We start from the raw sequence: 20772 nt of genomic DNA, 5'->3' as shown, positions 1-20772 counted from the left end.
GGAAAGAAGTCTTCAGAAAATATGTATCAAAATATTTATAAATGCAGTGAATTATATTCCTAACTGCAAGCTCTGTGAACTGGGTTTGAATGTTACAGGGATTTTCTTTTCCTTCCTGTGCAACATACCTAGTGGCAAATATTTTGCAGAACAAATTCTGTGCTCCGTGGCACCATACCAGTTTACCTGTCTTTGAATCAAGCATTCAGCCACCCTCAGTACAACTAATATTATTATGCAGGCTGTGAGGTGCAAAGACTTTCAGGAAATCATCACATGATGCAAGAGATGAATATCATGAACAGTTTCTTTCTCAAGGATGAAAGTAAGCAAAGAAGCAGAAACTCCCACAACAAAAAGCCCCTGGATTAGAGAAGCACAGAGCAAATCAGGAGAAATGGTAACCCATTATTTTCTCTCACAGAGAAGAGGGTTATGCTACATGACAGGGTGGGTGACAGGGCTTACTTTTGCAAGTGAAGAGTCCTACATAGTTAGTCTCTCAAAAAAAAAGGGGGAAAGAAAGCTGGTAGCCTTGTGACAGATTTGCCAGTGTGGCAGCTAACCTAGGAAAACATCCATGCCCAAAGACCATGTCATTCCTGATAGGAATGAGTCATTTTGACAGGCACAAAAGGCTTACAGCTAGTGAAATACAGTATTGCACCAAACTGCTTTTTACATTTTTGCATCATAAGAAATGGTAATTAGTCCCAAACATACATTCACTGAGTACACACATCAGATTAAATTCACAGCAATGGTAGGGTCACTGTTCTTGACATTTCGTCAATGCAGATTGTTACTGCAAATTATTTTTCTGTCATGAGATCCAAAATCCAAAGGCGTTAGTTTAGATTATTTCAGGGAATTACTTAACTACAAAGTGGTGTGTGGTTCTGAACAGATTCTCCAAAACCAGGTATGAAAGTAATTTTTTTTTTTAATTTCTTACTGCAAACACTATCTTTTCTGAGGCTTTAGATTCTTTGCATGAACCAGTATACTAACAGGAGATACGGGTGCATGTTGTGCATGTTTTCTAATACTCTGCTTTTTTGGAGAGCCAGGCTGCTCAGTGTTGGTGAAGATGACAGTATTCCTGGGTTTAGCAGCTGACCTGTTCCATGGGGGTTTTTTTATTCAGCTGTTACTGAATCATGACACAACTCAAACAGAAAAAGCTCATCCAGACATTACTGGTTCTTGGCTAGCCAGTCTTTGCTAGGCTTTAAATTAAAAGACAGACAAGCCACAATTTAAGTAGCATAATTAGCGGTACAGTCTTTTTAAGCCCCACTAAAACATCATGGAGTACACAAAAGATCAGGGGTTAGGTTATCTCAGTAAGTGCATTGTTTCATTGCTTCACTGTGTGTTATTTTTCAAACTTTTTTTAGTAGTTGGCTTTTCTTCTACTTGGGCTTAATTCATAAACTTCCCATTAGTGTAATTTAGTATGAAAATGAAAGACTAGTTTGTAACAGGAAACATGTATTCTGAGTTACAGGGTGCTTTTGAATTCATGGTTTTATAGTACACATGGTTTTATATTAAACTTTCAAATGAATTAATCAGTTCTCTGAGTGCTTACATATTTGAAATTCATATGGAAAGAAAAATTACAGCTTCCAAGACAAGAATTTCAAAGGTACCTATTATTTATGAAACAGTAATTTTTCCAGTGTAAGCACCAACTTTTCCAAACAATTTTTAATCATATGATTTGTGTCTTTAATAGATATTTGATGACTTGTAGTCCTTAATGTGCTTGGGATAAAACATCCATTTTTTTAAAGTGCCAAAACACACAGATGAAGGACTGTGACAGTTCTTTTGGAAAATCAGCAGTTTAAAAGAAAGAAACAAATAACTCACTGAAAATTAGTGTATAATCATCTTCTCTCCCTCCCATCACAAGCATTTATTCCCATTTATTAAAACACCTCTACTTTACTGAAGATGTGGCTATAGACCTGCTGCTGTATCGTGGCTGAGACCACGCTCCCCTGAGCTCTGCTAGTTGCAGGCGAGGAGGTGTAGGCTGTGACCTCCCTTTCCCAATACGTTTGTGCCTACAGAGGAGGCAGCTGAACCACATGCTCAGCTCGAAGTGGCTGCAGTTCACCACCCAGTGTATTACCAACTAGTTAGAGCAGCCTGAAACAACGTGCCAGGTCATCAACTGCTCTATGTCAGGACACGCAAAATCAGCAGAGCACGTAGGAGTGCTCTCAGGTCAGGAGGGAGACACCTGGTACCTCATGCAATGTCATTTGGTGCCTCTTCTCCAAGAACATTTCTGATAATCCAGCAGGTCCAGTAAGGCCTTGTCAACTCTTTGTGATCAACATTTTTCACAAAAAAAAAAACCCACCTCAGGGAGTTAGGTCCTATGTATTTAGGTCCATGTAGGATTTTCTCCATCAGGAAAAGAAAGGTAAGTTAAATGGATGCAGAGGGAGCATCTTCATCATGAATTATTGTTCTTAATAGCAAACTTTTTGAAAGGAAAATTCACTGCTTTAACTCATTTTGCTTCAAAACCCTAAAATATGCATGAGCTTAGATGTCACATACAGTGTTAGCCAGATACAGTGGCAGAGGTAGAGAATGAAGTCTCTGAATTTCCTGATTCAGTTATTTTAATGAAGAACCATAATCCTTTCTCTTCACCTGTTCCTTTCCCTTCCTCCCTAAATGGGAAGAGAACTCTGTTAGAAATATTCTTTTCTTACATGTTTTTTTGCCAGCACTGTATGTCCATCTGGATTGACCAAGAAAATGCATTTTCACATTCAGTCCAGAGTAGGGAGGTTTCCTCTTTCCAATCTGCAGTTCACTCTTTCTGCTCTTGTTTTTCCAGGATTCAGGACAAGTCATTCCTCTCATAGTGGAAAGCTGTATCAGATTTATCAATTTATACGGTAAACTCTGAAACATACTATGTCATTTCATTGTTGTGCTGACTTTTTTGTGTATCTTCTGCATAATGCATTTACCACCACAGCTTTGTTTTTAAAATAGAGTTTAAAAGTATTTTAAAAACTAGATTCATTTCTCACCACTGTCTCCCATCTTTGCTGCAGGTCTTCAGCATCAGGGAATTTTTAGAGTGTCTGGTTCCCAGGTGGAAGTCAATGATATTAAAAATTCATTTGAGAGAGGTAATTGCATTTTCATTTATTGGAGCACCTTAATATCTGACATTTTAAAATCTTTTAAATTGTAATTAATTTCTTGGGTGTTTAAGCAGTTTGCATGCACTTTGTGTACTGCACAGTCGTATGCTTAAGATGAAGTACTATGTTTTTCCCCTGTTATGTCCTATGAGCTTGAGATTGTTTTTCGTTTTGCTTAGACGAGGCATATGACTCCTGAATCAACTGTAAACTTCAGTCTTTTGTTAATGATAAACTGCAAATAATAATTTGTCTAGATTTTATTTTAAAGATCCTCAGAAAGGAAAGATTATGGGTTTTAATTAGATTCAAGAGACTACTTAACGCAATTTGAGAACCCTGTTACTTGATCTTCCAGAATACAAGTGCTCAACTTTCTGGTCCCTCTGCCAAAGTGGCACGATCAATGAGAATACGGGCTGTGAAAGGATTGTTCCATTTTCAACCATTGTTTTCATTCCCGAGAGAAACTTCAGCCTCAGAGGAGGAATCATGGGAGAGATACCAGGAAGTGAAAACAGCTTTTTAAACATGAGTGGTGTGCAATACCCAGCCTAGGATTGCTCTGCTAGGGGAACCAGGATCCAGCAATCCACTAACTCTGTTAAAACAATACTAGTTACAATTTTTTTTACATATTACATTCTCTTTTCTTGGGTCTTAAAGCTGTTTTTTTTTAAATTTCCAGAAAAACCTTTTTCAGATCATCTGCTAATGAGAAAACTCTTGGAGCAATAAGTCTTGTGACTAAAAGCATGAAAAAATATGCACAGGATTTTTCTCCCCAGGATTAGTTACATACCTTGTTAAAACCGATCTCATCTTTGACAAGATACATGAAGCAACTGGTTTTACTTGCAAAGTGAAGCCACATCCTCCTATTCTCCAGCTGCCTTATTGTTAACGGCTTATCCTAGGTAGTGTTATTCTGGAGGATACATACATTTTAAAGTGTTTCAAAATAAAGATTAAGTCTTTAAAATTGCATGTGGTTCACTCATGGCTGAGGTTTTAGTTAGGGTTTCAGTTCCTATACAGTGTTTTCACAAAATGGTTGCACATATTCCTAAATGTTTTAAGTTTTCAGAATGAAGACAGATTTCCAATTCAACTAACTCAATTTGCCTTATGTAAGTTCCCAAGGAATAGTCTGAGAAACTCTATACAATTAAGAAAATTTGGCTTTTTTATTTTACTAACTGTAAATCACAACATGTCCATAAATACCTAGTTGGAAGTTCAGGACCTAAGAGATCACTAGGTTGTGTAATTTAAAGGAAGCTGTATTTAGGCTGCCGGTTTTAGTTTAATCACAGGCTGGGATTTCTAAATCAGTGTTTATTATCTTACTTGAATGCTTGCATTGCCACCTCCCACATACTAAAAACAAAAAACCCCAAAAATGTCACTCACTTATAAAAATGTTGCATGCAAAAATGCTCCTGCATGTGTGTTTCATTCACTTTATTTACTTTTTAAGGTGAAAATCCTTTGGCAGATGACCAAAGTAACCATGACATTAACTCAGTTGCTGGAGTACTGAAGCTCTATTTCCGAGGGCTGGAAAATCCTGTCTTTCCTAAGGAAAGATTTAATGATCTTATTTCTTGTATCAGTAAGTAGAAATCTCTGTTTCTTTCTCAATAGAATTTTACTTTCATATATACAGTAGCAGCCTGAAAAAAGAGCTAACTTCACAGATTTTTCTGAGACAATTTGTTTGCCATCTGTACCAGTCTGGGTCAGTTATTAGTCATACTCACAGCTGTGGTTGTTCCCTTTTTCCAGTGGGATTAATGTACAGTACAGCTCTTTGTTTAATAGGGCAGGAAGAATATCTTTTGGTGTACAAGAGAGAGTTAAATTTAAATGCATTATTATTTTCCTCTGTGCATTGGGGCAGACGGAAGGGGATGAAGTCATGACCGTGCTAACAGGGTACATTACTTTCTGCAAAGGTTTTCATGCCCTGCAGCTTGGAGTCAGCACTGGTGAATAAGTAACTAACTGCTTGACGTTGTGTGGTTCTGGACCTTTATTGTGCTCAGCTTAAAACCCCCGATCCAACTGTTGGGAAAACCCTTCAGTGCAGGAATGGAGGAGAGCAGCTGAATGTTGTCTGTGGAAGAGCCCTGTCTGCCTGTCAACACACAGGTTGTAATGGGATGCCTTGGAGGAGCATTGCATGGGTCTGTACACTGCTGGTGTTCGCAACTGGACATAGAGAGGTTGTAGTAATTTAGAAAGTTCTCAGTGGATGAGTGAATTGCTCTGGCATGCACAAAACCTCTTCCAGTTCACAGATCCCTGCAGATGTTGAGGAGGGGTGAGGCCAAGCCAACTATCAGTAGGCTTACTGTTCCCTGTGGGTCCTTTGGAGTGGTCAGAGGTGCTAGCTTTGTGGAAGAATTTCCTCCTTTCAATCCTTCCTTTATAACTTGCTTGCTTCAGCTGAATGGAGAAAGAGACAGTTTCACAGGTAATGAGGGCCAGTCCTTTGGGATATTAATTAGGGCAGGCTCTCTCCAAACTCTGTTATTTTGGCAAAGGGGTCTCAGCCTAACAGGCAGAACCGCAGACTGATGTGTGCACAGTGTCCTGGGCCAGCCATCAGATGGCCGCCCCTTTCTGTTCGCTGCTGGGGGAACCCAACATGTGTGGTTTCCTTCCCACATAGGGAGGATTGCAGTAATTCAGCCTGGAGGTTACAAATGCATGGATCACTGTGACCAGGTCTATGTGCAATATTTCATGTTTTATTTTTTGTGGGGTTTTGTGCAGCAATTGCTATTTACAGACTCAGTGGTACTGAGGAGTCCTGAAGGACCTCAAAACCACAGTTTAACAGTCTGATTCCTGATGCTGAGGGGGACACTGTCTCTTTAGGAAGCATAATCTTGGTTCTGCCTGAGTTTAGCTTTAGCTAACTGCAGTGCCACAGCCCAGAAAATGTCTGCGAGTCATAGAAATTGAAATCTAAAAGAGGATCATTTTGACTGAGTGATTTTCTGCATGACAGGGATGATGGAACTTTACTTAATAATCCTGCGCTGATTTCCATAACTTCTGGATTAATTAAAGCATGTCTGCTGGAAAAATTTATTGATTTAATGGCTTCAGTTGACAGAAAATCTACCACATTCTTGCATAAGCTATTCAAATGATTAATCACTTTCATCGTTAAACATTTGTACCAGTTTTCTTTTTCAAAATTTCTGCTGTCAGATTCTGCCCATTGGATCTCTTCATGACGTTATTATTTTGACTAATCATTAAGAAAAATATAAATGGTGGTTCTTACACATGGAGGTGGTATTGCACTCCACTGTGTTGAAGAGCTTTAAATAGAATTGTAAAATACCAGGAATGAGTATTCAGTTTACAGATTATACAAGTGAGTGCTTAGGAGATGCAAGAATATTTGCCCAAAAGAACCTTTTAAATGTGTTCCAAGAAGAGGAACCTGAATGATTTCAAAGAGTTCCCATTCTCTATTGAAACTTCTGAAGACAGGGTGGGGTATTTATTTGGAAGGAGGGGTAGAAGTTCAGTGGACTGAGTATGTGTGCATGACACCTGTGTAGGCGGGAGAGATCCACCAACCTCTTAGAGCGTCACTGTCTGAGAGGGATCCAGTTCAGTTATCCCAAAATGGTCTTCTGTTATTAAGAACTTGAAGAAAAATGACAAGGAATACTAGATCCCTAGCACTACGCCTTGGTTTCCTTAGAGGATGTCCAACTATTGCATGTTCAAACTAGGCAGCGGATTATTTTTTTGCAAGTGTTTTTTTTAAATAATAGTATCATCCAGCAGAGCTGAAATCAGTAACAACCAATAGCCTGGAACAAAGTTACTGCTTTTAGCAGCCACATTTTAAAATGGGGCAGTTATTGAGAAAGAGGAGTTGCCATCTGATCCTGGTGTGGACTGGCTGTTCTCTGAAGCTGTCATAAGTCTGGAGTATCATGTCTATGACAGCTTGTCAAAATGAGGTGTAATGACTGAGTAGTTCTGCTAGGTTTGACTTCTGCTGTTGCTGTTACAGAAGAAGGCAGAGTATTTTCTTCCTGATAATGTGTTGTAAGAGTTCCAGATCTGTTTCTGGCAGGTTTTGAAGGAAGCTGGAGAGGATGATTTTGTTGTTTGGTTTGGTTTCCACGAGGTTATTGTTAGGGGCACTCTGAAATGGCATGTCAATGCTTTCCTTCAGCGGAGGGAGGAGAGGTGGGTTTGGAACATGGGAGGACAAAAGGGGTTTTCTCTTTGAGCACATTGGGGTGAGTTTACTTTGTGTTGTCACATTGGGGGGTTTGAATGTGGTGTGAGGAGAGAAAGAAACAGCTCTTGTGCCTTGAAACCACAGCCAGCCCCAGAACCACACACTGGGAACAGGAGGTTGTGTGTCTGCATCTTCTGATGAGAAGCCTGAGGTGGAGTGTTTTTACAGCTGTGTACCTAGTCTGTGTGTTTTAAGTGGCCCACCACTTCAGGGAATAAGATGCTTTTCTTTAAAAAAAAAACAAAAGCAAGCAACAAGCATTTCAGAATATACTACCTGTCACAGTTTAGTTTAAATAGCACCTATATGGCACATGCTATCAAAAACTCAGTCTCAAAGACCCTTTCCATTGCTACATTTTAACCTTAGCGCTTTGTGTATCTTGCAAAAAGGAAGACAGTCTAGGCAAGATTTTTCTCCCACTTCAGACATTGAACCTGTCATAGTTGCTTTAGCTTCTTTTTCCGTGCTCATGTGGCCTTACATATTAAGTATGTTGGTCTTCATGTTAATGGGAGCAGGGCCTGACTCCCTTTCCTCTTGTGAGAACACACATTACTGTAACTTCTTTAGATCACAGTTGATATGTAAAGTCCAGAAAGCTTTTGCATTTTTAATTAAGAGGGTTTAAATACTCTTAATTCATATTGCATTCACTGTCTGCTAAACAGTGAGGAAAGGAATAAACATTAAGTTGCTTTCAAATAGTTTTTCAAGATAAATGTGGGTTTTTTAATGATTGGCAGAAATTGTTATAAAAGGGGGGAGGGGAAAAGCAAATTCATAAAGTTAATGTTCATATAAAACTGTAACAGGGCAGAATGTCACACATTTTATATGGAAATGTAACGTTGCCAGTAAAAAACCCCTTGAAACTGAAGTACTTAGTTATGGATGTCAAGCATAACTGAGGCTACAGCTGCAAAATGAACCTTTCCTCAGTACAGCCACTGAGGAATTCCTTTGCATTTATGAATATATTTCCAAATAAAATAGAGCATTGTGATTCAATGCTTTCCCTTTTGCAAATACAGTGGAAACAGTGCAAAATTACTGACTTTTAGGGCAATTTGTATTAAATAGACTCACGAGAACAATGTTATTCTGTTTGGGCTTATGAACTGTTTTAGATAAAATTTGGGGCAAATTATTACTTCTCCAGAGTAGGCATGAAAGGTAGGACAGAACGTAAAGAATCCATCTGATTATGGGCCATAATTCTGCATTCTCAGCAAAAGGAGTGTCTGCTATTGCTCCCAGCAACACTCGGCAATCCAGAGGGTAAAATAGGGTGTTGGGGAAGGGAGGAGAGTTGCACTACACTTCTTCTCTGCCCCTTTGTAGAAACAGGTTGGGCCAAACGCAAGCGAAATATTTGTAACAGGAGTTACATGGAGGCAGAGGGTACTGAAGCTGTGCTTAGGGCTGGCCATAGTTCACCTTCACTGCTGGGCAACTGCAGTTCCTCTCCTGGTGTGAGTTCTTATACACATGAATTACAGTTCACGTTTACATACATAGCTGTGCAATGTGGCAGGAGATACATCTCAACTACCCAGACTGCTTAGCTTCTGCTCAGGTCATTATAATTCTTTATGGTTTCATCTCCCTTGCCTTAAATTTGATATATTAAGATGCCAGGATGGATGAAAACTTACATCTTCTTTCCTTCTGACTTTCATCATTTCAATCCCTTCCTGCCAGCAGTGCCCATTTACCTAAAGTCATAAATGTTATGAAAGGAAATTACTTTATTGCTTTTCCAGACTATTGCCCATTACTTAAAAAGTAAAAAACTATATTCTGAATTGTCAACTCTTCCTAAAAAAGTTTCAATAAAATGACAACTGTTTCCTTCCCTAAGTGACAGTGGAGACCGTTGTGTTTGTCCTCCTGTAATGGCTTCTTAAATAGATCTGGAAGAGCTGTAAGTGGCATTGCTGAGTTAATATATACATATCTTCAAGTTAGATTGCACTCATCTACCAAAGTGGAAAGAGGCACAAATTGTTAACTTCAGCACTAATACATATTCATGTAGATTACTTGTCAGCTGCAAATTGACCATAAAAATTACATCTGCAAGTGTAACTCAGTCCCATTTGATGTTCAGCGAGTGTGTAAAATATGCATTAGGCATTCACTCTGTTACTAGTAGGTACCACACCAAGTGGAAGTAGCTAGTGACCCCCACATAGAGATACCACATTGGATTTAATCCTTCAAAACAGTGGTCCTAAAGGAGAGAGATATCTTAAATTACCATTGTTTGCTTTCTTCTTCCTCCATTGCGCTACCCTTGCCTGTGAAATATGCTTAGCTTGCATAGCACTGGCTGTTAGTGTAGCACAGTTCATTTATTGCTGACAACAGGTTTCTCCTTCCACATGTTCTGATCAATAACATCTTCCCATTGCCAAATGTTTGCAATTCTTTTGTTACTACTGAGATTGGCCCATGGAGGTTGTCTGTTAACAGAGAGTGGCAGAACATACGTAATACAGAACTCATGTTTCTGAGCTCTGACTGCTCCCAGGTTGAATCTTCTCATTGGATAACCATATCACATCACCAGTGCAGGAGAGGCCATGTGTAGAACCAAGACCAGGAAAAATACAGTGCTTTTGTAGCATTTTTAACTAAACCAGAGTGTTAAAGGCATGTAGCTGTCCAGTTGGCCCAAAATATTATGAAACCACCAGCAATTGCTCTCTTGCAAAAGTCTTTTTGTTCTCCATCACCAAAGCACTGCATTTATATATTTGAATATTTATTGCCTTTTACATGCTCCACTACTTCAGGATTGTTGCTTATTTAAACTTCAGTTTACATTTTCTTAATGTTATTTAGGATGAATGCATCCCTCTCTTCAGTTATAATTTAGTTTTGTTTTATTAGTATTTGGGGGCTTGTGTTATTAACTGTGTTTCCTCCCCTCTCAGGTTTCCTTTACTCTTCTGAGGCAGATTGTTCACTTTTGATCTGTTTCACTTTGGAGTCTGCCTTTGCAAAATTCCCATCATGAGTCACCAGGTGGTTAAAACATGTTGCAAATGTGGACATTCATCAGTTCTGTATGTCTCTGCAGTAAGCAAAGGTGACACTGCCTCTCCAGAACAGGTTCCAGTGTTCTTGGAGGCTGAAGATCACACCTTTTAAGGCTTGGGTAGCTAGGATTTATGCCTATCTCATGCTGTTGAGAACTGGTCCTTAGGCCGTGGCTGACAAAGAGGCAGCTAGCTGATAAGTATTTATGTAATGACATTAGTCTCATCTGGATTCATTCATCCAGTTCAAGGACAAGGAATGTTTGCAGAGGAAGTCCATGGGAGATAAATAAATAAATCTTTTCCAAGAGCAATGCAAGATTACACCTCAGCAGATCTTCTTGTGGAGGTTGTGATCTGCCTCTTTGGAGGATTTTATGAACAGGTTGGACAGACATCTCTCAGAGGTGATTAAGGTAAAGTCAAAGACTGTAGACTTAAATGACCTCTGAAGAGTCCTCTGAGCTCTCTGTTTTTAATTTTTTGTAGTAGCTGGTGGAGGCTCCTTAGATCTCAAACACCTCTGATGCTTAGATGCCTAGATAATTTTATGGATACACAGAAAACCAAGCACCTTATATTATTAGGGTGCTTTGCTCTATTATTGTCTGATAAAAATACAATATAGTTCTGGGTGTAGGTGCCCAGCTCTTCCACAGAGTGCTATAGTCATGAAGCCCCAGAAGCTGTCCTCTTCCCCTTCTCTTGTTTCACCCCATAAATGTCTCCTGTGCTCTGAGCTGCCCTGTAGCTCCACTTTGACAGGAGTACAGTGTTCTCACACCAAACACTTTCTCACCTGGCTGGCAGGAAACTCTTCTGCTTGTGGGTTTGACCCCCATGGCTGAGACGGGCCTGGAAGGGAGGTGTGTCAGACCACAGCTCCAAATGGTTTGCTCTGCTCTGAGAACTGGGAACTAGAAAGTAATAACCGTTTTCTATTTGTGATATGTACCTGACAGTAGTCTTGGTTTGTGGTTGATATTCATGTGTCCTTCACACAGATCTCCATTCCCTCTCTCACTCCACAGTCAGATAAACCACGTTCGTTCTCAGTGTGCTTGGCCTTGCCAGAGGCTTGTCCTGTTGCTTGTGAGTCTCATCATATCATTGGAGTAATGAACCAGTTTTTAAATCCCCTGATTTCTGTTTCTCTTGGCAGCTAATTGCGTTATTAGGACAAGTCATGTAATATCAGCACTTAGCTGAGGAATGGGTAATACCTCATCGGGCGCTGAGGTAGGGCTTATTACAGTTCTCGAAAATCAGTGTAATGAAAAGAGGGTCTTCAACAGAAGTGATGTAAGAGGGAAGACACAGCCAGCTTTCTGCAGTGTTGGGATTGCCAGTGGTTCCTTGCAGCAACCAGCTTGTAGCTTGGATGGCTGTTCTACCCCAAGGCTCTCTTCAGCAAAGCCAGTGGAGGCAAAGCAATGCTTTCTCTTCCCTCTGCATGGGAAGCAGCAGAGCTGCAAATTCTTTCGGCCCCGATGCAGAAAGATGGCTCTGTATTCATTCCTTCTTTCCTACTACCCAAACACTCACACACTGCATACACACAAGCATCTATGAATTTTGGCTCCTCATTTAAAAGCAGCACTCAAATATGTAACATTATTACCTATCTCCTTTAAACCAAATCAGTGCTGAGAAAGAAAAACAGGCCTTTTGAGACAATGTGGAAAGCACATGAATTTACCGCTTGGCAGTAGTTTGGATTTTCAGTAAAGGGGTTTTCATGGAAACTGGCACTGGGTTACCAGAAAGGTATTGGAAATACACACACCTCATTCCAGCATGTATAGCTTGTAACTGCTTTCAGTACAGAGGTGACCTGCTAGTACTTAGTACTGATCATGCTCCTAGTAGGGCAGCTTGGATAGCTCATCACATGGCCATACAGGCAAACTCTCTGTACCTGCTCTGCGTGTCCATGCTGCCTACTGGGACCAGTTTCTGGCTCATGCATCCTGTGAACCATGTCTAGGAACTGATTGGAAGACTTGTTGTTGGCACAGACCATGAGCACATTGGAGAGTGTGATAACTACTGTGTGGTAGCTGCCTGCTGGTGTTCAAGACTGTGCTCCATCCTGGTTTAGCTCACTAGTTTAGTCAGAGCTATTGCATCCAGATAGGCAGCACATTTCTGAAAGAAGCTGCTGGACCCACCTGGGAGTCCGGCCAGTGCATTTCTTGGGTCTGATTTGAGTTCAGTGGTGATTGAACCTGGTCCAGGGCCGGTCTCCAGAACTGTCTGGAAGAGGCTGGTCTGCAGCACAAGGCATTAGCCAGGAAAGGCTGTAATGCAGATGGCAAGTCCTGGTGCTGCATCACAACTTCCCTCCACCTTCCCACATCCAGCACACAGGGCAGAAAGGCTGGAGAGGAGTTGTGCCACAGCATGGCTCAGCAGTGCTGCTGAGGCGGGGGTGTTGAAAGACTTAACCAAAGTGCCTTTGGACTTTCCTCACTCAGCCCCACTCCATAGAAAATCCACCTGCACGCATGCACACAGGCTCAAAATCACCCAGACCTACAGGTCTGTGTGCAGAGACTCACAGACAGGCTTGTCAGGGGGAAGGTCAGCTGAGCTGGAGACTCACAAGGTGCCCTAGCTGTAACAGCAGCTGTTTTTGTTGGAAGAACAGGAACTGAAGATATAGGCAGGCTCCTTCCACTGGGAATGGCTTAGTTCAGGCAGGTGGAGAAAGGCCTTGCACTAAAACTGGTGTCTGTGGGCTGTGCAGAACAGCAGTGTGACACTACAGTGCAGAACTGAGAGCACATAGCATTGACATCTCCAGGATGTGCTATGCACTGGAAAGGGAGAGGAGATTACTCTGTGGTTACTCTGCGGATCCTCGCTGTGCAAGCAGCTCCCAGGCTTAGCACGTCCCTGCCATGGACTCCAGTTCTTAACCAGTAACCAGAAATACTCCTTCTTGATTCATGCAGTCCACATTTAACAGAAACATCAAAATAAATTTCAAGTCCCATACTCCACTTGAGAAAGTGTAATGGCTTGAACTGATTTTCAGCTAGAGTTTGGGTTCAGTGTGACTCATTAGGTTATAAATCATACAACTTTTCAGCAGTCCTTTTCCCCACCAGCTCTGCGACATCTCACCAGGGACACTGTACCAGCCTCCAGCCTCTCTGCTAGAGAATAGGTTTTTACCCCCTGCAGGAGTTTTGCTTTTCTGCTCCCACAATAGACACCACAATCCAAATGGACTTCCTTCATGCAAGCAGTGGAGGGCTGTTCTCCTGCAGAAGTTCTCGAGATGCTGAGTTTCACCCCATCCCAGAATCTTCTGTTCCACATCACACTAGTGGTACTGAGCCAGTGGAATCTCCTGTAAATGCAGATGCAGGAACACAGAATAAGCTTTCTCCTCAGTTCACCACACTGGCATTTCCTAATGAACTATAGCACTTCTGCATGGTAAACAGAAGTCTTGCTGCCGACGTGCTCTGTTTATGCTTAGTTCTTGGTACCAAAATACTAATTACTAGACACCGGTTGTTCTTCTAAGAAACATAAATCAAAATTGCATCTGCAAATAAATGCTGATTAGTACAAATAGCCATACCAAAGAGCACAAATAAACACTAGGAACTCTGTTTACGGTTAGCACATTTTCATGTAAGTAATTATTTTAAATGTGTACTCTTAAATATCATGTTCTGTGGTACAAATGGCTTTTCAGCTATTGGAATCAGCTCCTGTTTCTCATTTCCAAATTTTCAAATATCCATTTCACTGCCACTGGACAGTATTTCTCATGTAATCTGCTAAGATTTCCCCTAGATATTGTCAATTGCAGCATTCTTTCTTGGCTGACATAAAAAGCATTACTGAAATTTTAGGTTGTTTCTAACAGTATCACTTACACAGAAAACACGTTGAGTAAGAAAACTGAGATATTACTTATGCTGAAAAACAATTTATGCTTTTTTCTCATCATTACCCCCCTTGCAGCCACATAATCTTTTTGAGCAACGTACAAGATATTGCATCCTTTTTATAAGACATTAGGAACTGATGCTTTTATTAAGCTGACCTTGTTTTGCCTGCTTCAGAAGAATTTTGGTGGACTGCTAAAAAATCATTTGGGAAAATGCATGTGATCTTTGTGTTTGTTGCTTACACACCATAAAACATAAGGCCTTTCTCCTGCTTTGCCATTAAGAGAGTTATAGCTGGACATTGGATTAAGGAAGCTCATTAGAGAAGCTTGGTGATTGAAATATTATATCTGATGTGAACATTCAAATGAAGAGAATGAATCCATATTTGAAACTGATGGCAAACATCTCTCCTTGGTTCCCTCAGGTTATTAATGTACTGATATTGTGGTTTTGTGGGCTGTCTACCTTAGCAAGTGGCCAGGGTTTGGCTTAGGCAGATTTGTAACTTCTTATATTTAAAGGAGTTACTTTTAAATTTTGTGGTTTTAATGAGAGGAAGAAGGACTTTTAGATCTTATTTTTCTAATAGGCCAAAATGAGAAGATATTGGCTAGGGACATGTGATGGTAAAGAGTCAAAGTAAATTGAGTAAACTGACTGAATGCTATTTTAGACCGTCATATGAAAGGGAACTTAAAATACTTTCTTCTGTTTGCAGGAATAGACAATCTCTATGAGAGGGCTCTTCACATCCGCAAACTCCTCCTTACTTTGCCCAGATCGGTCCTTATAGTGATGAGATACCTCTTTGCCTTCCTCAACCAGTAAGTGCTTTATAATTCCCTGAGGTACTGTATCTTTATCTGCCTTCCTCTGCTGGTATTGAAGTTCTTTGAGTTTACTCATTCTCTATGTAGAATTTATATTTAAGCTCCATTTAACACAAAAGATGATCTAATTGACAATGAAAACAGAAGGAAAAGACCAGTTTTCATTAAAATTAGAATTCCATTTGTCCAAAACTCAGCAAGGTTGTAATAAGACAGATTAAAGCGTTGTCTGAAATGAGAAGTGCAGTCTGAAATGAGAAGTGCAGGCTACAGCATTAAAGCTAATAACAAAATAAGCTGATAAAAAAATAACAAATACAAACTGTAATTACATTTAAAATAGTTTATGTAATTTAAAAGTGAAGATTTTTTTTCCTTATCTCAAGCTGATTTTAATCTCCTGATGGGAAAAATTAGTATATTCAAGCAGCACAGGCACTATTAGATGCTAGGCACTGTCAGGGTGAGACTTTGTGTTGCTGCTTCTATTTTCTGGTAATAGAGCTACCAGTATAGAGAACATACATCCCCTGTGTATGCTTTGATATAAAGTACCTTGGTCCTCACATTGTGAAAGACAGGCAGCTGCTGGAAGGAGGGTTGTGTGAGAAAGGGAAAGTGGTGTTCATGTCTTCATCATCTCAGAAAAACTTCTTCATTCTCAAAGAGAAAATCAAAGACAGGTTGGGCAATTGCACTATGTTTCTTCTTCCAGTCCTTCGCAGCCCTCTCCAGTTTTGCTGACCTCAGTATTTTCCCTGCAAATTTTGCTTCTTGTGCACTTTGCCCTGATTCTAGCTTTTCTCTTTCTGCTGCCATATTGTCTGTTTCCTGTTATATCTGTTTTCATATTGCTTTTTTCCTCTTTTTTTGCTAAATTTGCCCTCTGCTGATTCATTCTGTCTTTGTGACCTTCCCCATTTCATCCATCCTGTTCCTATAGAAACAGGGTCTTTGCAGCCAGGTTATGTGTGCATGGTTGTATTCACAGCTGTTCCCATTTCCTTTCTTCTAGCAATTTCTGAGCCACTTTCAAGCAATATTTAAAAGAAGGGCAGAAATCTAAAGTTTTATGAAAGTAACCATTCATTTGAAACATGAATTCATCCCCCAAAAAGTGACACTGTGAATGTCTCAAAGGCTTATATCACAGCTTCTTCTCTACTTAGACATACAGATTGACCAGAATTATACGAAGTTGTACTTGTTACATGGTCGTGTCAGCTACATCTGTGCTCTCCACAGGAATGCAATTTAGAAAGCAGGCTAAATCCCTTACTGCCTCCAAAGTGCTCCTGGTACATCCACAGGAAAAACATCCCCATAGTTTGACTTTCTGCAAATCCAATTCTGATTTTTGCATATGCAATTATGCCTGCTTGGCCAAATGAAGTCATGAAACCTCACGGCATACCTCATCTGTCTAGCCTCCTGCTTAAAGCTTCTAAAGTTAGATCAAGTTGCTCAAGACTTTGTCCAGTCAAGAACCTCAAAGGGCAGAGAATCCGCAGCATCTCTGGGCACGGAATCACAGAATCATCTAGGTTGGAAAAGACCTTGAAGATCATCTAGTCCAACCATTAACCTAGCACTGACAGTTTCCAACTACACCATATCCCTCAGCGCTATGTCGACCCGACTCTTAAACACCTCCAGGGATGGGGACTCCACCACCTCCCTGGGCAGCCCATTCCAACGCCTAACAACCCGTTCTGTAAAGAAATACTTCCTAATATCTAGCCTAAACCTTCCCTGGTGCAACTTGAGGCCATTACCTCTTGTCTTATTGCTCATTACTTTGTTAAAGAGACTCATCCCCAGCTCTCTGCAACCTCCTTTCAGGTAGTTGTAGAGGGCGATGAGGTCTCCCCTCAGCCTCCTCTTCTCCAGACTAAACAACCCCAGTTCCCTCAGCTGCTCCTCGTACGACATGTGCTCCAGACCCTTCACCAGCTTCCTTGCCCTTCTCTGGACACGCTCGAGTCATTCAATGTCCTTTTTGTAGTGAGGGGCCCAAAACTGAACACAGTAATCGAGGTGCAGCCTCACCAGTGCCGAGTACAGGGGTAAGATCACTTCCCTGTCCCTGCTGGCCACGCTATTTCTGATACAAGCCAGGATGCCATTGGCCTTCTTGGCCACCTGGGCACACTGCTGGCTCATGTTCAGCCAGCTGTCAATCAACACCTCCAGGTCCCTCTCTGACTGGCAGCTCTCCAGCCACTCCTCCCCAAGCCTGTAGCGCTGCTGGGGGTTGTTGTGGCCCAAGTGCAGCACCCGGCATTTGGCCTTATTGAAACTCATCCAGTTGGCCTGAGCCCATCGCTCCAGCCTGTCCAGATCTCTCTGCAGAGCCTCCCTACCCTCGAGCAGATCAACACTCCCACCCAACTTGGTGTCGTCTGCAAACTTACTGAGGGTGCACTCGATCCCCTCGTCTAGATCATCAATAAAGATGTTAAACAGGAGTGGCCCCAAAACCGAGCCCTGGGGGACACCACTCGTGACCGGCCGCCAACTGGATTTAACTCCGTTCACCACAACTCTTTGGGCCCGGCCATCCAGCCAGTTTTTTACCCAGTAAAGCGTGCAGTCATCCAAGCCGCAAGCAGCCAGTTTTGCCAGGGGAATGCTGTGGGAAACGGTGTCAAAGGCCTTACTAAAGTCAAGGTAGACAACATCCACAGCCTTTCCCTCATCCACTAAGCGGGTCGCCCTGTCGTAGAAGGAGATCAGGTTTGTCAAGCAGGACCTGCCTTTCATAAACCCATGCTGACTGGGCCTGATCATCTGGTTGTCCCGCATGTGTTGTGTGATGGTACTCAGGATGAGCTGCTCCATCAGCTTCCCGGGCACTGACATCAAGCTGACAGGCCTGTAATTTCCTGGATCATCTCTCCGACCTTTCTTATATATGGGCGTCACACTGGCCAATTTCCAATCTGTCAGCCAGGACTGCTGGTAAATGATGGAAAGTGGCTTGGTGAGCACCCCAGCCAGCTCCTTCAGCACCCTCGGGTGTATTCCATCAGGTCCCATAGACTTGTGTGTGTCTATGTGATGCAGTAGGTCACTGACTGTCTCCTGGATTGCAGGGGGGTCGTTCTCCAGTCTCTGCCTTCTGGCTGAGAAGTCTGGATTCCCTCAATACAACTAGTCTTGTTATTAAAGACTGAGGCAAAGAAGGCATTAAGGACCTCAGCCTTTTCCTCATCACTTGTTACCATGTTTCCTCCTGCATCTAGCAGGGGATGGAGTTAGACCCAGTGCTTGGTCAACCTTATAGTGAAGAATTTTTCTCCTGCTTCCAGTTGGAATATCCCTTGCTGTGAATTGTGTCTGTTGCTTCTCATCCCTTTGCTGTGCACCTGTGTCTGATTCTCTCTTTTTTGATAATTTTGATAGTAGAAGATTGCAGCTAGATTCTCCACTAGCCTTCTCTTCTAAAGGCTGAACAAACCCAATTCTCTCCACTTCACTTTAAAACCCGTATGCTCCAGCTCCCCAGCCATCTCAGTAGTCCTTTTCTGGACTTGCTCCAGTTTGTCAGTCTCTCAAAACTAGACACCATACCTCATGTGCAGCTTCATGAGCACTAAGTGGAAGAGGAGTAATCAATTCCCTTGACCTGCTGGCTCTGCTCTTCCTAATAGAGCCACATATGCAACTGGCCTTCTTTGCAGGAGGACCCATTGCTGAATCATGTCCAACTTCCTGTCCAAGAAGTGCTTTTCCCAGTGCTTTTCCTTGGGAGCTGCTATCCAACAGTCAGCTCCAGACTGTAATAATACATGGGAGTATTCCATCTCACAGGCAGGACTTTGCGTTCATCCTTGTTGAACTTGATGAAATCCCCATTTGTCCGTTCCTCCATCTTGTAAAGGTCCTTTTAAATGGTAACCTTGACCTTTAACATATCTACTGCCCCCACATAGTGTGGCATCATCTGCAAGTTGGCTGAGTGTGCCCTTCATCCTGTTGTCTGGATCATTCATGAAGATGTTGAACAGTATCAGCCCCATGAGCCCTGAGGAGCACTGCGTGTTACCAGGCAGCAGCAGAACTTCAGATGTTTCACGATGATAGTTATAATCTTTTTCACACATTCTTGCACATATATAAAGGCTGAACCACCTTGTAAATCAGTACAAGAAGATGTCTCCAATTAACACACAGGATGTTATAAATCATGACATAAGGAAGAGGAGAGCATGATTAGTTTTACAAGCTAGTTATGAGGGGAGTCATTTAGAAGGTTTGCCTCTTCAGTTTGTATTGCTTTTACATGGAAAACACTCTCTAAAGTTCCCTTTCTAAAGGGAATATGATGCTGTATTTAAACACAACCAGACATAACAATTCATATGCTGCTTCAGAGTGCCAAACAACACTGAGGTAAAGGACTTCCCAGCACTTCAGGTTTTGTTTGACTGGCCCTGCAGAGAACCATTCAAAAGCCATCATTTCCACTAAAAGCTAGTAATGTTGCGTTTTCTGGAGGAAAGGAGAGCTTGCAAAAGTTGATTAATAAGAACAATCAAAGCCTTTTGTTTGGATGCTTCCAAAGTGAAACTCTTGTGGGAGTTTGTGGACAGAAGGGAAGGTGCTCAGGGATTTTAGGTTGTATGGTAAAAACAGAAACCAGAAGTCACAAGAGTCTTTGCAAGATCCAGGAACTTAGTTGCCTCCAGAAGACAATTCAGTCTGCCTAAGTTATATAGTCATTTGATGGGAGAGATGCATCAAGGTCTGATGAGAATGATAGGCATGTATACCCACTTTGCATCAAGTCCACTTGGGCCTCCAAGGATAAGCACTGATGAGATAGAAGCAGCAGCAGTTGATGCATTTTACATTAGCCCATTAATTAGGTCAGTGTACACTAAACACAATAGTGTGGGAGCACTATATATACATACATATATGTGCTATAAACTCACTTTATAATGTGTATATAGCCTATTGAAGAAATCCCCTTTTTTGTTTTGTTACTTTATGTGGGATTAAGTGTCAAGGAGGACAGGAAATCTCTAAATTGTGATGGAAAATAAAGTTCCTTCAGTTTTCAGAATAAGGTTACTCAGTGGAAAAGTAAATTTTTCTTGATTTTTCTTATAACAGCCTTTCACAGTACAGTGATGAAAACATGATGGATCCGTACAACCTGGCCATTTGTTTTGGGCCAACCCTGATGCCTGTTCCAGACATACAAGACCAGGTGTCTTGTCAGGCACATGTGAATGAGATAATCAAAACTATCATCATCCATCATGAGGCTATTTTTCCAGATGCTAAAGAACTTGATGGCCCAGTGTATGAAAAATGCATGGCTGGAGATGACTACTGGTAAGTCAGAACATTACCCTTCTATCTCCTTAAAATCATTAGTCTGCTTGTCTGGATAACTCCTGTGATACAGAATTACTTTCGCACACAATAGAAGTATGAAGATAAATGAGAAGGGCATTTAGGTTCACATAGTAAAATGTTAGCTATAAAAAAACCAAAGAAGCAAAG

The 20772-nt window shown here is 41.4% G+C and overlaps 1 protein-coding gene across 4 annotated transcripts in view; it reads left to right on the top strand.

Annotated features, from left to right (window-relative positions):
* Window positions 1-20772, top strand: part of SRGAP1 (SLIT-ROBO Rho GTPase activating protein 1) — a 156373-nt gene that overhangs the window by 121888 nt on the left and 13713 nt on the right. For all 4 annotated transcript variants that reach the window (XM_074827315.1, XM_074827316.1, XM_074827318.1 and 1 more), the window contains 5 exons: window positions 2867-2927; window positions 3090-3167; window positions 4663-4797; window positions 15144-15249; window positions 20377-20601. In XM_074827315.1, the coding sequence (XP_074683416.1) occupies window positions 2867-2927; window positions 3090-3167; window positions 4663-4797; window positions 15144-15249; window positions 20377-20601 (605 nt within the window). The remainder of the gene's footprint in view (window positions 1-2866; window positions 2928-3089; window positions 3168-4662; window positions 4798-15143; window positions 15250-20376; window positions 20602-20772) is intronic.

This window comes from Strix aluco, chromosome 5, assembly GCF_031877795.1.
Source record: "Strix aluco isolate bStrAlu1 chromosome 5, bStrAlu1.hap1, whole genome shotgun sequence".
In the NCBI taxonomy this organism is placed as follows: Eukaryota; Metazoa; Chordata; class Aves; order Strigiformes; family Strigidae; genus Strix; species Strix aluco.
This window is presented reverse-complemented; position numbering and strand designations above follow the sequence as displayed.